At 51.5% G+C, this 13,189-nt stretch overlaps 5 protein-coding genes across 5 annotated transcripts; 1 reads left to right on the top strand and 4 right to left on the bottom strand.

Moving 5' to 3' along the window:
• Window positions 1-1,229: 1,229 nt before the first annotated feature.
• On the bottom strand, window positions 1,230-2,875 carry N7468_009260 (aminoalcoholphosphotransferase; the record flags this gene model as incomplete). The annotated part of the gene is made up of 6 exons (XM_058478556.1): window positions 1,230-1,331; window positions 1,383-2,134; window positions 2,197-2,243; window positions 2,303-2,460; window positions 2,523-2,532; window positions 2,736-2,875. The coding sequence occupies 6 exons, from the start codon at window positions 2,873-2,875 to the stop codon at window positions 1,230-1,232; spliced, it is 1,209 nt and encodes a 402-aa protein (XP_058326886.1).
• A 1,059-nt stretch (window positions 2,876-3,934) lies between these two features.
• Window positions 3,935-5,139, bottom strand: N7468_009261 (NIPSNAP family protein; the record flags this gene model as incomplete). The annotated part of the gene is made up of 2 exons (XM_058478557.1): window positions 3,935-4,419; window positions 4,488-5,139. 2 exons carry the CDS (start codon window positions 5,137-5,139, stop codon window positions 3,935-3,937), a joined length of 1,137 nt encoding a protein of 378 aa, XP_058326887.1.
• Window positions 5,140-5,405: 266 nt separating this feature from the next.
• N7468_009262 (uncharacterized protein) lies at window positions 5,406-5,780 on the bottom strand (the record flags this gene model as incomplete). Its single annotated transcript, XM_058478558.1, has 1 exon — window positions 5,406-5,780. The coding sequence occupies one exon, from the start codon at window positions 5,778-5,780 to the stop codon at window positions 5,406-5,408; it is 375 nt and encodes a 124-aa protein (XP_058326888.1).
• A 690-nt stretch (window positions 5,781-6,470) lies between these two features.
• rho3 (Rho family GTPase RHO3) lies at window positions 6,471-7,540 on the bottom strand (the record flags this gene model as incomplete). The annotated part of the gene is made up of 7 exons (XM_058478559.1): window positions 6,471-6,589; window positions 6,647-6,848; window positions 6,925-7,046; window positions 7,099-7,113; window positions 7,172-7,188; window positions 7,378-7,428; window positions 7,491-7,540. 7 exons carry the CDS (start codon window positions 7,538-7,540, stop codon window positions 6,471-6,473), a joined length of 576 nt encoding a protein of 191 aa, XP_058326889.1.
• A 901-nt stretch (window positions 7,541-8,441) lies between these two features.
• N7468_009264 (uncharacterized protein) lies at window positions 8,442-10,098 on the top strand (the record flags this gene model as incomplete). Its single annotated transcript, XM_058478560.1, has 4 exons — window positions 8,442-8,482; window positions 8,542-8,700; window positions 8,758-8,818; window positions 8,878-10,098. 4 exons carry the CDS (start codon window positions 8,442-8,444, stop codon window positions 10,096-10,098), a joined length of 1,482 nt encoding a protein of 493 aa, XP_058326890.1.
• Window positions 10,099-13,189: the final 3,091 nt, after the last annotated feature.

Genomic DNA, 13,189 nt, shown 5'->3' on the forward strand with positions numbered 1-13,189 from the left:
GGCATGGATTCCTATCTATCTTTTAGACAAAGTGATTCACCTAGAATTCTTTGCACATTACCTATCCATCCGTTCTGGGATCGAGATAATGCAGACCCTTCTCTTCTTTTATGCCATTTTGTCCAGTGTGCCAGTTATGGCGACAATGGGGCTGTATAAAGAGACAGGGTTGGACACGGCTCTTTCTGTGAAAAACTCTACGGTTGTGAGTATTTTCTAGACTTTTATATCAAGCTACTTGATCACATGTACACATGCACATACTAATCGAGAGAGCATATATAGACTGAGTCCACCCCTACTCCCACCACTATCCCTGGTGGCCCTACCCCTGGTCCTTGTGAGATTGAAAGAGGCTGCGAATGTGACGCAGCATATTGTTTATGCTGCCCTGGTAGTGATGGCTGCGCGCCATATTGTGATTAAGCTCGTCTTCCTGGAGCATGGACTTGCGTCTCATTATGGTGATATTGAGAGAGGGGGGGGGGGGGTGGAAATTCCTGACCATTGGCATATCGTAACAACTTCCAATTTGGAGCTTGGATGGTAGCAATATCAACGAGCGGAGAGCAAGGTTTCATGGGATCTATTCAGGGGATCTAGATTCTAATTGGAAGGCACTCCCTGGCAGAGAAGACTTGCCTTCCTCCAAATAGGTACTCTGCTTCGCTGGTGGCATTGTAAGAGTATTGTAAGAGTAAAACAAAGGTAAGCGAGAGTTGATTCGGCAGGCGTTATGTGGAGAGAAGAGTACAGAAGAGCACCATCCCCGGAAGGGAAGGGGAGTGGCAGTACTCCAGGGCGCTCGGCATCGGTAGAGCCGTGAGGTTACGGATGAAGCAGAAGAAGAGCTTTTCCGACAAATATGTACGTAGTTTTTGAATCCCCGAAACTACCATTAGTTAGTTACCAGCGTTTATTGACACGTAAAGACGTTCCGGCAGCGCGGTCATAAAGGGTAGTATAGCGTATATCGTATGGTTCGCTACAGCATAGAGAGATTTGATTTAGCACCTTTGCACGGCCTGAAAGGCTGATAGGACCGTGCCCTCTTGCTTAGCAGATTTGTGCCAAGATTCAGACTGGTTTTGTGGCATAGTAGGTAGTTGAAGATAAAAGGTAGGAGAGGACACGCGCCTTCTGGTACGGCTAACGTATTAGCCGTGAATCACCTTTTTTCATTCCTGAAAAGTCGCGCGTCCATACCGTAGGTGTCCATGCACTGCTGTTTAGTTGGTCTTCTTCCCCAGCTGGGCTCCCTCAACGAAGGGGTACTTGATAGTCAAGCAGTTGATGTCGATATAATCACAAATTGTTGTGATGACGTCGAGCTAGAACTTTGATCAGCACTGACAACCTCAAAAAGAAAAACCAAAACTTACCACAAAGCTGCCATAGGTACCAACAGCCAACCCCAGACTTGCCCACACGAAAGGCCCCTCGCGAATGACAGGTACAGTCCAAAATCCAAGAAGAGGGGCAATGCTGTCGAGAACGGCGATAGCCAATGGCAAGAGCAAGATGTTGAAGTAGGGGAAAGCAGTCTGCGTGAGGTGGGCCACAATCATGCGACCCACGGAATAAGCATTGATCAGACCGACGAAGAGACCGAACGGCACAGTGTAGTGAGCAAGCACCTCTGGTTGGAGGTACAAGTAAAGTGGGACGAGGGTCCAGGTGGCCATCAGCGGGAGTAGACCATACAGCGGAACGAACGGGTCCTGTCCCCGCTGGCGGCGCACCTTGATGACATTGTAAATGCTGGAGCCAGTGGCAAAGAAGAGAATCACAGCGCCGTACACCAGGTACCACTGCGTCCAGGGCATCTCGTATACATTCTGCGACATGAAGCTGGGCTTGGATACACCAATGGTCTTCAGCATCGGTTCGTGCCAGAAGCTACCGCCGCCGACGTAGGCAGTGATTCCATACACCGTACACAGGGTCAGAAGACCCTCGACGGGCCCAGATACCACGCCCAGCGTGAGAACCTGTGTATAGTACTCGTCCCAGGTTTGCACATAGAATGTCATGGTTGAGCCGAAGAGAGTGAGGAAGGTGGCCCAAGATTGGCCAAAGTTCATGGCAGAAGCAAAGATCAGAACCCCAAGTGCGGTGTTGCACGCATCAACGCCTGTGACTTTGGTTAGCCATATCATTTTGAAGACCGCATTCAGAGCTCAAATAGGGACATACTGTGGTCAAACAACTCGCCTAGTGGTCCACTCTGCTTCGTTCTCCGCCTAAAAATGTCAAGTCAATCACCAATGACCAAAGCTAAAAGTAGCCAGGTAAAACATACGCTTGCATCCCATCCACCGCATCGAATGTCTGGTACAGGAACAGTCCTACCGCATAGCTAGCATAGACCCACGGTGGACAGTCCTGGTCCAGATTTGGGTTATACCAGAGCATCGTCAAAAAGTTGAGCACCACAAACATGAACCCGGTGAGCGTAATCTATTAAATACACGTTAGTGTAGCCCCACATAGCGGATGTACTCAGAAAGTAGTCGACTTACGGCATTGGGACTATTTGCGCAAAAGATGAGTACATGGGTAGCCAATTGCTTTAAACAAGAAGATCACACCAAGGCTCACGCAGCGAGAGCCAGAGGAGAAAGCCTTGCGCCTGAGCCGAGCTTCGACTCAGTCCAAGCGCATGCGTAGGCTTCCGCTCACTCTTCGCTGCAACAGACCTTAGCTCCGACGGGGGAAGAGCAGGTGAGACTTACGCCATGCCCATAGGGAAAAGAGGGATCACGCATTTGCTGTAGAAGGGCTTGAGGATGTAGGTACTGATCAGAGAATGGTCGACACCGGCATATTTGTAATTTTTAAGGTTCGGTAATTGGTGCTGGCGAATGTACACCATTCTGTCAGAGGCGGTGGCCTAGGCCAGTGATGCGATGGGTGTCAAGTTGCTGTACACAAGGCCGAAGGAGTAGGTGACCGGAGGGACCGAGGATGTTGCGCGCGACGTGTCGAGTTCGGATCTTGGTTTGCAAGAGTCGAGGTTGCAAGCAGCTTTTCGCGATCGTGGGGAGGAGGAATCTGCCGTTGTGGGCGTGACGCGTGGATATCGGAGAGGCAGCGGCTCAGACAGAGAAAAGAGGTGTTAAAAAAGAAGTCAAAACTTGGACTTGAGGGAAAACCGGGAGGCGGACTGAGCCCAAATAAAAAGACTCCACCGTGGGAGGGGACTGAACGGCAAACTTGGATCGGCGAGGTTTTTTAGTACATTTTGCATCACCAAGAACGCGTTGGTCGCTTTGCTGCTTCGATGTTCTTTTGTTTTTTTTTTTTGTTTTTTTTTTCTGCTAATCTATTCCGCATTGGATACTTTGTGCTCTTTTTACTATTGCCGGGATGAAATGTAGGCCAACTAAATACGGAGGATAATCGACGTGTACTGCCTGCTCTCTTTCGACTCGGAAACGTTCGATTACGCACGTGCGGCAAGGACGCACTGGCTGAGGCTGGTTCTTGGTCTTGACCGAAGATGCCAATGAGGTACAGCGATCGTCCCTGTTAGAGGTGGGGTCTTACCCGACGCTATGTAGGCTTCAGGGACGACTCACACAGGGTCCAAGCGTATATACTCCTCTAGGTATTTGCAGCTGGGCCTGGAGGTGGTTTTGAAAGGGTGATATGCATTAGGTGAATGCGCCTGCCTAAATACACGATACAAACGTAGTAATGCGTTTCCTTTGATCCACCCGGGTCATTCCCGCCAAACGGGTACCTTGGTACTTGGCGTTTATAGACGCAGTCCTTCTGCCATGCAATGAGACTCCTCGCAATGAAAAACAGACGGAATAGTGGATGTCTCTGGGACAAGCTAAAATTAGAGCCCAGGAACAATAAGCGTAAGGTTGAAGACGGGAGCGGTGGAGTAGCGGGTATCGAATGTCTGGCACTCGATCATCAACGCTTAACCGACTGGGCTCCATGGCATGGGGACCAGAATCCGGCTTTGCATCGTCTGGATGAGGGGTACAGTCTTGTGGACTGTCTCGGCCCACCCTTCGACTTCCCAAGATTGTTCTCGCCGGATTCTACGCTCCTCCAAGTTGGCAAACTGCCACAGATGGTGCACCGTGTTAAGGTCTCCAATTTGGACAAACCAAGCTCCAACGCCCTCCATAGTCTCGCGTCGTGCGGTCAGGCCTCGGCGCCAGTGATTCTCCCACTCCATCAGGTTTCCTGGGTGCAGTGTGTACGATCGGAGCTCGAATAGACCGCCCAGACGGCGGGGCGGACTCGTGGGCCAGAAGGAAAATTCCTGCATGAGGGATGTCTTCTTGCTCTTGATCAAGCTCTTAAGTTTTCGGTCGAAGTCTTGAAACTCAGGCTGGATCGAAATATTATGGAGGGACTCGTGGTAACCCGCATAGCGCTGGTACTCCCAGATGTGAACTGAGCGGAAAGAAAGGATACGTCAGAACAAACAAAAACCCCGGTAGAGGCTAAAGGAAGGGAAATACCAAATGTATCATTGTCGCCGACCTGTGTACGCCAACTGCCGACCAAGTTGACGCGGTTCTCAGGAATGCCAGCCATACGAGGGTACCACTGGCCGACCAGCTCCACATACTCGTCGACCTTATCCGGCTTGACGTCGTGGAGAACAATCGAATGGACGTATTTGCCGCGAGCCAGGACTTGCGAGAAGGAGCGCTCAATGTCCTTATCGAAGTGCTGGCCCTCCTTAGTGCCGTAGATGAGCGAAGACAGTGGCCCGCGCTTGGACGGGCTCTCAGGCTGCTGGTCATCTCCTAGAAAGCGGTGCATAGCGAGTGAGCCCAGTGCCTTATGGTCCAAAGCGTCGGCCGCATCAAAGGCGGGGCGAACTCGATCAATAGAGCTCGCATTGCTCACATTCGGAGCAGTGGGAGCGGACTCACGGGAAGGGGAAGACGAAGAACCATTGGAAGTAGAGACGGACTGACTCTCTAACTGTTCCTTTCTCTTGCGAGCCTCTTCGAGGTTTTCGCGGAACTCTCGCTGCCGTCTATTGAATTCTTCGGCAGAATCGTTGGTCACGTCTCTGATGGAAGGGGCGCGGGCAGCCACTGCAGAGCAGCTGAAGGGTCGCACCAGCGAAGTTGCTGGGCGAAGGAATCGGGTGGGCAGCATGGTTTTGCAAGGAGAGGTGGGGGGGTGGGACAAGAGTGACAGGAAGAGAGGGTATTCTCAGGGGTCCTCAATCACTCATGGACTGGAAGGACACGGAGAGACGGAATCGGGAGAGAGGGGAAGGAAGGTGGGAAGGGAGAGTAGGGGTGTGGAAGTTGAACGGTTACAAAAAGGTACGTGATAGAAAACTTCTGGGCTTGAAAGTTCGGAATCCGGGGGGGAGTCACAAGACATGTAACTAGCGAGCTGCGCCGCGTTTGATTTGATCACCAAGACACCTGGGGGCTTTCTCCTGTACGCAGTAAGCTCAAGATGTGCGGGGAAAGTAAAAGCTCCTTTCGTACTGGTCCGATACACCTTAAGGGATCCACAGGGGCGGAGCTCGCTGTGGGTAATGATGACATCGATGCTCTCTGCTCCGGTTCTGGCATGATGCTCTCTACTCTGGTTCTCTCTTGATTCGAGCAAATTAAAGCAAACTCTGGGCTCAAATGTTCAGAGCCGATGCCTGCATTGTACTGCCACATCCTCAGAACCTGCCCAATTGCTCGAGCGCCGGAATGAGCGACTTCGGCAATTCTTCGTGAAACAATCCTCCGGAACCCGGAGGATCGTCGTTGATCATTGCGAGGGGCCTTCATTATGACGGAGAGTGCTCCACCGAGTGAAAAGTAGATACCGATCAGTCTTTCTCGATCTGTCACGGAAGTCTTGCATCAGCCTCTACGGTACGATCATGCCAGAGCAATCAGATGCGTATAGCGCTGTAGGTACATATGCGGAAGAGCCAGGTCGACCTGCAGAGCCGTTATGGCGCCACCTCTTTCCACTGCTTACCGAGGCATTGAATCCACTTGGCAATTACAGTATCATTATTTAGGCTGACACTAGTATTCCAAGGTTATAGCACACGAGAGCCGGTTCCAGCACCTCCCAAGTCTTTGAACGTTGGTCACGGGGGGGTTCCGTCATATAACAAAAGCTCGGTATCACACCCTTGAGTAGAATCGCATTTAGCTGAGGGTATTAGGTAGAGAGCAGGTTCAGAGTATTATATAGTTATAGACACTTGGGTTGAAGTGTAGTCAAGAAGCCATCCTCGCTGAATGCTTCAACGCCCAGAGGCGGAGCTATGCAAAAACAGACACTGGCGGACGAATAGATTTGCGACCCATCAGGCCAGATGCATGAATGAAAAAAAGAAGGAGAATCTCGCCGCATCAAATCGACGTCATAAAAATAGAAATGCAAAAGGGGGAATCAAACGATCATGCGGTGGATACACCAGGAGTGTTAACTTCTTCGCCTGGTCAAATTATAGCGAGACCAGGTCAAAGAATCACGCAGCCTCCACTAGGTCCCTTGCCTCCGACAGGCTTCACTTCAAGCGCAACCTTGGCTGCTTCATAGAAGCTCTCTCGGATGCCTCGATTTTGGACCGCAGAGCACTCTGTTGAGGAACGTTAGCTACTAATCACAAAAGCAAACGCTCAAGGGTATCTCATACCAAGGTACTTGACGGCGCCAATTTCCTCGGCTTTTGCCAAGCCCTCGTCGAACGAGACGCAATCTGGCCTATCGTTCATCTCATCATCCTTTCGCAAGTCGCACTTCAATGCGGTCAGCACAACCCGGACTCCGGGACAATTCTCATTGATCTCCGCAATCCACTTGGAGCCAACGTTCTCGAACGAATCCCGGCTGTCCACCTGTATCCACCCGTTAGCCCCTGGGTCACCCAGCATCCTCGTTCGGCATTCTCGACGCGAACACCCTACCACATACACTGAAGCAGAGCATAAGCACGTGGGTATCTTCGTACGACAGCGCGCGTAACCGGTCAAATTCCTCCTGTCCAGCTGTGTCCCATAACGAGAGTTCCATATGTACATTGTCGACGAAGATATCTAGATGCGCGCATGAGTATGGGAGGTGTCTGAGGGTAGGAGTCGAAGGTACCGTGGACATAATTTTCTGAGCGCATGATCGTTAGCAACCTGGTGTACAGATGGATGGGGGTCCTTGCGCATACCGAACACCGTAGGCTCGCTGTTTAGTGCCAGTCAAATCGTGGTTAGCCATTTTCCTCCTGATAGTTCCACTCGCCAAATCCTCGTGAATGTCGCCTTACTATACTGTCGGGAAAAACCTAAGTCATCGCAGGATTGTCAGCTGTGTTCGTCCAGAGATGCGGGTGAGGCGCGCGGAGGGATAGGAGGGTAAGAAAACATGACACACCCCCTTGTAAACACGTTCAGCGCGGAAGTCTTGCCACAAGCACCATCACCTCTGCATCATGGTTAGTATATTCCTTCGTCACAGAGCCAATCTGGCCGCGGGCTGTAACTGACAGCAGCACCATCTTGCGCTGCGCGACCTTTTGACGTCCGCACAGCTCCATGGCGAATGACGGAGAGGTAGAATATACAATCGTGGTCACGTAGAAGCCCGGAAAGCGAAGTGGAAGACAGAAGAGGATATACTGTCAACTGACAATCGTAAAGGCCAGTTGGGGCCAAGCGCGTGGGGGATGTGGTCGGGGGAGGATTCCAGCACTGCCCGACTCAATGACAAGCGTCCTTAAAGGGATCGGCGAATAAGGTACCACACCCCCTTCCGATCCACCTTGCGCGGCCCAGACGGGCTCATTATTTCATCGACGCGCACGTTCATTTCCGTTTACGAGCCCGTGTTTGGGAATCATTGCGATGCTCATCAGGACTACTTAGCGAGATAGCAGTGGGTGGCCTATCAGTCGTGGGTTGGTTGTTCGGGCTGCCTTGGCCGGGCGGGCGGCTTCACAGTTGTGGTGCCGTGGGGACCTTTTCAGGAACAGTCAATGCATCTGATATCTCAACGTGTATGGACATGGGAAAATCTATTATACTGAATGTTTCAGAGTGCCATAGAACCAAGCCAGGCAAAATCTCCGTCATGGGGCGCCGATGATGTGTAAACACTGTAATGTGTCTGCCAGTTTTTCGCCGATTCCTCGAGAAGAAAAGAAAATATAAAGAGCAAAAATGGAGTAGCTAGGCTTGACCGCCATTGGAGTTGGATCTTGGTCTGCGTTTATTGATTCTAGATACTCAGAAACAAAAGCTCTTTGATGCAGGTAAACGCGTTTAGGGTAGACCAGTTGGCGATTTCCTAGATAGTGAAGGCGGAAGCAGCTCAACTGCCAATTCAAGCTTCTCCAACACCCCGCGATACAACCGCTCAGCACGTTTTCGGTTCCAGCACCTTTCTTCCCCTTCCCACCTACCTCTCCTTAACCCTCATACACACAAGGCCTGCCCAAGATGTCAGACGATGATTTCATGCAAGATTCTGGAGATGAAGCGTACAAACACCCCTTCTCCACCCTCGGGACTGCCCCAGACTAAGCTGACCGGCGAACAGTTACGACTTCGAATACGAAGACGAGGATGAGGATGACTCCGGTGACATCGGCATCGAGAACAAATACTACAACGCGAAACAGCTGAAAGTGGACAACCCAGCAGAGGCGGTGGATGAGTTTTTAGGAATACCAGCATTAGAGCAAGACAAAAGTGAATGGTTCGTCATGAAGGATCCCTGACTGATAAGCTACTCGACTCACTTTCTCTCTCGCAGGGGATTTAAAGGAATCAAACAAGCGATCAAATTGGAGTTCAAGCTAGCGAGGTACAGTGATGTGAGTGAGCCGTCGCCAACAAGTGCATAGGAAGGCATGCTGATATTATGAACTGCTAGGCCGTTGAACATTACCGTGAGCTTCTTACATACGTTCGATCCGCTGTGACGCGGAACTACTCCGAAAAATCCATCAATAATATGCTTGACTACATCGAGAAGGGTTCCGAAGACGCGCAGGCATATCAATGCATGGAGGATTTCTACTCTTTAACACTCGAATCGTTCCAGAACACCAACAATGAGCGCCTTTGGCTGAAGACAAATATTAAACTGGCCCGGCTATGGTTAGAGCGCAAGGAATATGGCCAACTCAGCAGAAAAGTCCGGGAGTTGCACCGCGCATGCCTAAAAGAGGATGGGTCAGATGACGCCAGCAAAGGAACTTACTTGCTCGAGCTCTACGCCTTGGAGATTCAGATGTATGCCGAAACAAAGAACAATAAGCGGCTCAAAGCGCTCTATCAGCGGGCCTTGCGCGTGCGCTCCGCCGTCCCCCACCCCAAGATCATGGGCATCATTCGCGAATGTGGTGGCAAGATGCATATGAGCGAAGAGAACTGGGAAGAGGCACAGAGTGATTTCTTCGAGTCCTTCCGCAACTACGACGAGGCCGGCTCTATGCAGCGAATCCAGGTGCTCAAGTATCTTGTCTTGACGATGCTGATGAAGTCGGACATCAACCCATTCGACTCGCAAGAGACCAAGCCTTACAAGAATGACCCCCGTATCTCCGCTATGACCGATCTAGTGGACGCCTATCAGCGGGATGACATCCACACCTACGAAGCAGTGCTCCGCAAACATCCCGACGTCCTCGCAGATCCGTTCATAGCCGAGAACATCGACGAGGTCAGCCGCAACATGCGAACGAAGGCTGTGCTCAAGCTTATCGCTCCATACACCCGATTCTCCCTGCAATTCATTTCCAAGCATATCAAGATTGCCGTGCCGGAGGTGCTCGAAATCTTGAGTTTTCTGATCCTCGACAAGCAGCTGGATGCAAAGATTGACCAAGAAAAAGGGACTGTGGCTGTTACTAGTTCCAGTGACGTGGACCGGCTGCGTGCGCTGCAGGAGTGGAGTTCCTCCTGCGGAGCCTATGGAAGACTGCGCTCAATGGTGACGGGTTCCGTCCCGAGGAAGCCTCCCACGGGCCCGCTACTGCTGGCGCAATGTTCACCCCCGGGTTCGGTGACGAATTGCCGATGGGCATGCGAGGATCCCGACGACAAGGACGAGGGAAAGGCCCCGCGGGGTAAACTTGCCAGTGCGTCGTAAGGGCCTTAAAGCCGAGTCCGATCTAGAAAGGATCTCCTTTTCTCCCTTTTTTTTTCCTTTTTTTGGCCCTCCCTCCCGCCTCCCTTCCCTTTCTGCTGGAGTAAAGGTAATAAGTGCATACGCAGACATGCCCTTCCTATTGGTACGTGTCGGTACTTGTGATTTGCGAGTCTGGTTTTGGCGGTTGAGCCGCTTGAACCAAAAACAAAGGGGGGGAAATTAAGTCACCAATCCCGGAGGCAAATACCTGAGACCGGGACAGTCGATACGACCCACGTGGTTCTCTGTGGCAAACCCTCACCGATTCTTTGTTGCTAACAGTAGCTCTCGGACCCTCTGTTTTAGCCGTGCTTCAGCGTCGGGCCCTGGCAGTTTTGGCGGTCGACGGACATAACTCTGGAACTGGACGGCCTTACAGTGTTAAGTTATTTCTAGCTCCGCAATTTAGAGTTATTGTGATATAAGGGCGCTAAAATTCTCTGATAAATGATTTGAATGGTCATTCGTTGCTCCCTGAAGTATGAATACCGTGAACACCCAAAATTAGCCTTTCTAGCACAGTAAGGCGTAAGGCTGAGTCGCCCGAGTCATGTTACCCTTAGCATAGCCTCACCCCCCCCCCCCCCCAAAAAACTCGCACAGTCCCCTCGTCGGGCAATTCAGGGAACCCTCTCGAAGGACATCGGTCTGTACCAACTGACAACTGGTCTTCGCTGTGCAAAAAGTACGAGCCAAAGTCCGCAGATAGTACAAAGTGACCCGTCCCATTGCACCGGGCCGACTAGCTTGAATAGCCCCGGCACTTGAACAAATCACGCTAGAACAAGCCTCAGCTCCTCCAGTCATGAACGCTGCAGCTCCGGCCCAGGAACCCTTGCAGGGACGGAATGAGCTTTCCGAGGGCACTGGCCATCCAGACCGAGGACTCACAAGTAGCTACTAGTAGACGCACAAGCGGCAAGAGGAATTCCTGCGCAGGTGAATCGCACATGGGATCGCCTTGATGATTATATCCGGTTTTTGGATTTCGGATACTTTTACCTCAGTCACATGATTGGCAACAGCTAATAAAGCAGAGGGACCGTGGACCGCGGTACTAAATGAATTCGCCCCCTTCCCCCCCTCTGTGTTTCCGCGTCCTGCCTTGTTCTCAACTTTGCGCACCATCCATACTACTTGCAATTATGTCATTTCGTTATCGTGCAGCTACTTGTTCTCACCGATCACCAGCCCGTGCTTGGGGCGATTCGTAAACACGGGGTACGCCTGGAGAAACTGACCTGTCCAACTCGACTTGGACCCCAAGCTCAGGGGATTCAAGAGAGGAGGAAAGTAGTGACTGCGCACTGACGCATGATAACATCTATAATACGGTGCCATTAATGACGAGCAGAGCATGGGTCATGGAATTGGAACAGAAAAAAAAGAAAATTAGCAGCTAGAGTGCTAGGAAATCGACAGCTTGCGGCTGGACTAGCTCCAGCTGTAGGGCGTTGACCAGGCCCGGGGCGCGTGCAGACTCGCACGTCCCCCAGCTGGGAATACGATTGGGATCATGATCATCGATTCGTTCTCTACCCCACCCAGCAAGTCTTAGCGCGGGGGTCGGGTGATGGGGAACAGGGCCTTGACCTTCTTTCAACGCCTAGGTGGTATAGTACTCGTGATCCTGGGTGATATAGCAGGAGAATAAGCAATTGGAATGATTGGGTTTAGGGGTGGGGGGGGAAGGCCTCGGAACTATTGTTCTAAGAAAAGATTCCGGGAAGCTGAGAGCCAGCCGACATCGAACCGCCCAAAAAGCAAAGATGGAAAGAGAAAAATCAATAAGAAATAGAGAAAAATAAACCAGCTTTGCCTCATGCTGGCAATCGGGAGTTGACCCTCTATGGGGCGATCGAATCAAGGCCCAAACTGCCCAAAACTCAGGTAGATTCTGAAACCCCGCTTTGGGTGCCGGATAAAAGGCCTGCAGGCGAGCAACTAGATGATAATATTAATGTCCTCTCTCCGTGGGATCACCTCATCAAGCTAGTGGCTGTTAGCTGCTGGACTTGGACGGGTAGACCCGAAATGAGCCGGGAGAACCGAATTTTGAGTCCAGAACCATTGGAGCTGGAGTGGCCAGAGCGACACAGCGCGATCGTTCGCTAAAAAAAGAAGGCCGATCTGAGCTACGTATCGTTGCGCGCGGTTGGAGAAAGCGTCGAGGATTTGAGTTTCCAGCAGGGGCGGGGAAATAGGCCCAAGGACGAGAGCCACAACAAACTGTTTGCTTTGGGATCCAGCTGTACGGTTGCGCTGGCAGCTGGCACGTTTTCCCCGATCAGCAAATATACTTATGCGCTTTTCTCCCGTCCCGTTTCCCTCTTCATTCTACTCGGATTACCCCCCAACTGGTTTCTTCAGGTTGGAGTAACGCTTTTCTCCAACCTTCTCCTCGCCTGGTTCCTTCATCCCTGCTCAGGTTTCCCCTTTTTCCCATTTCCCTGCCCTTTCTGGACTACCTTTCAAGGTTTTCAGGACTCTCGCAGGGCTTACAGTACCCTAGTTTCCCCCCTCCGTGATTAGATCCCACCACCGGGCATACAAGGTCTGAGTTCCCGAGTTCCCCTCATCTTTCAGTCTGTCGTTCCCGCTTTCTTAATACCCCTCAATCTACATCCTTACATCACCACCCCGTCCCCCCCCCCCTGTCCCTGTCCAAACTTTACCTTCTTCCGCCTAGATGACTCAAGGAGATTTCTCGGAGACCATCCCGGAATTCTGATTGCATCGAGGCTTGGCTGTCTCCGTCAGGAGTGGACCCGTGGTGGTTCGTGCATGGGAAAAAAAAATGTGGATGATCTCTCGGCCCGCTAGTCATTGACAGGGCATTTCCAGAAATCATTGAAACGAGTAGGAATGATGATAATTGGCTTTCCTTGTTCGGAGATGTGCCGAGTTCTCGTGGTTCTGGCCAATTTGCCCCCCAATGTTGCTCATCTTTTCATCACAATTTCTTGAAGGTGGCCCCTAGGCCAATCACAGCCCTTATCCCCGTGCCTCAGCAAGCACGCTCCCTCCATCAACCTCCACCGGCCTCCTGGTC

Source organism: Penicillium chermesinum (assembly GCF_028974085.1).
Source record: "Penicillium chermesinum strain IBT 19713 chromosome Unknown utg000007l:1.0-2695246.0:1.0-2697696.0, whole genome shotgun sequence".
Taxonomy (NCBI): Eukaryota; Fungi; Ascomycota; class Eurotiomycetes; order Eurotiales; family Aspergillaceae; genus Penicillium; species Penicillium chermesinum.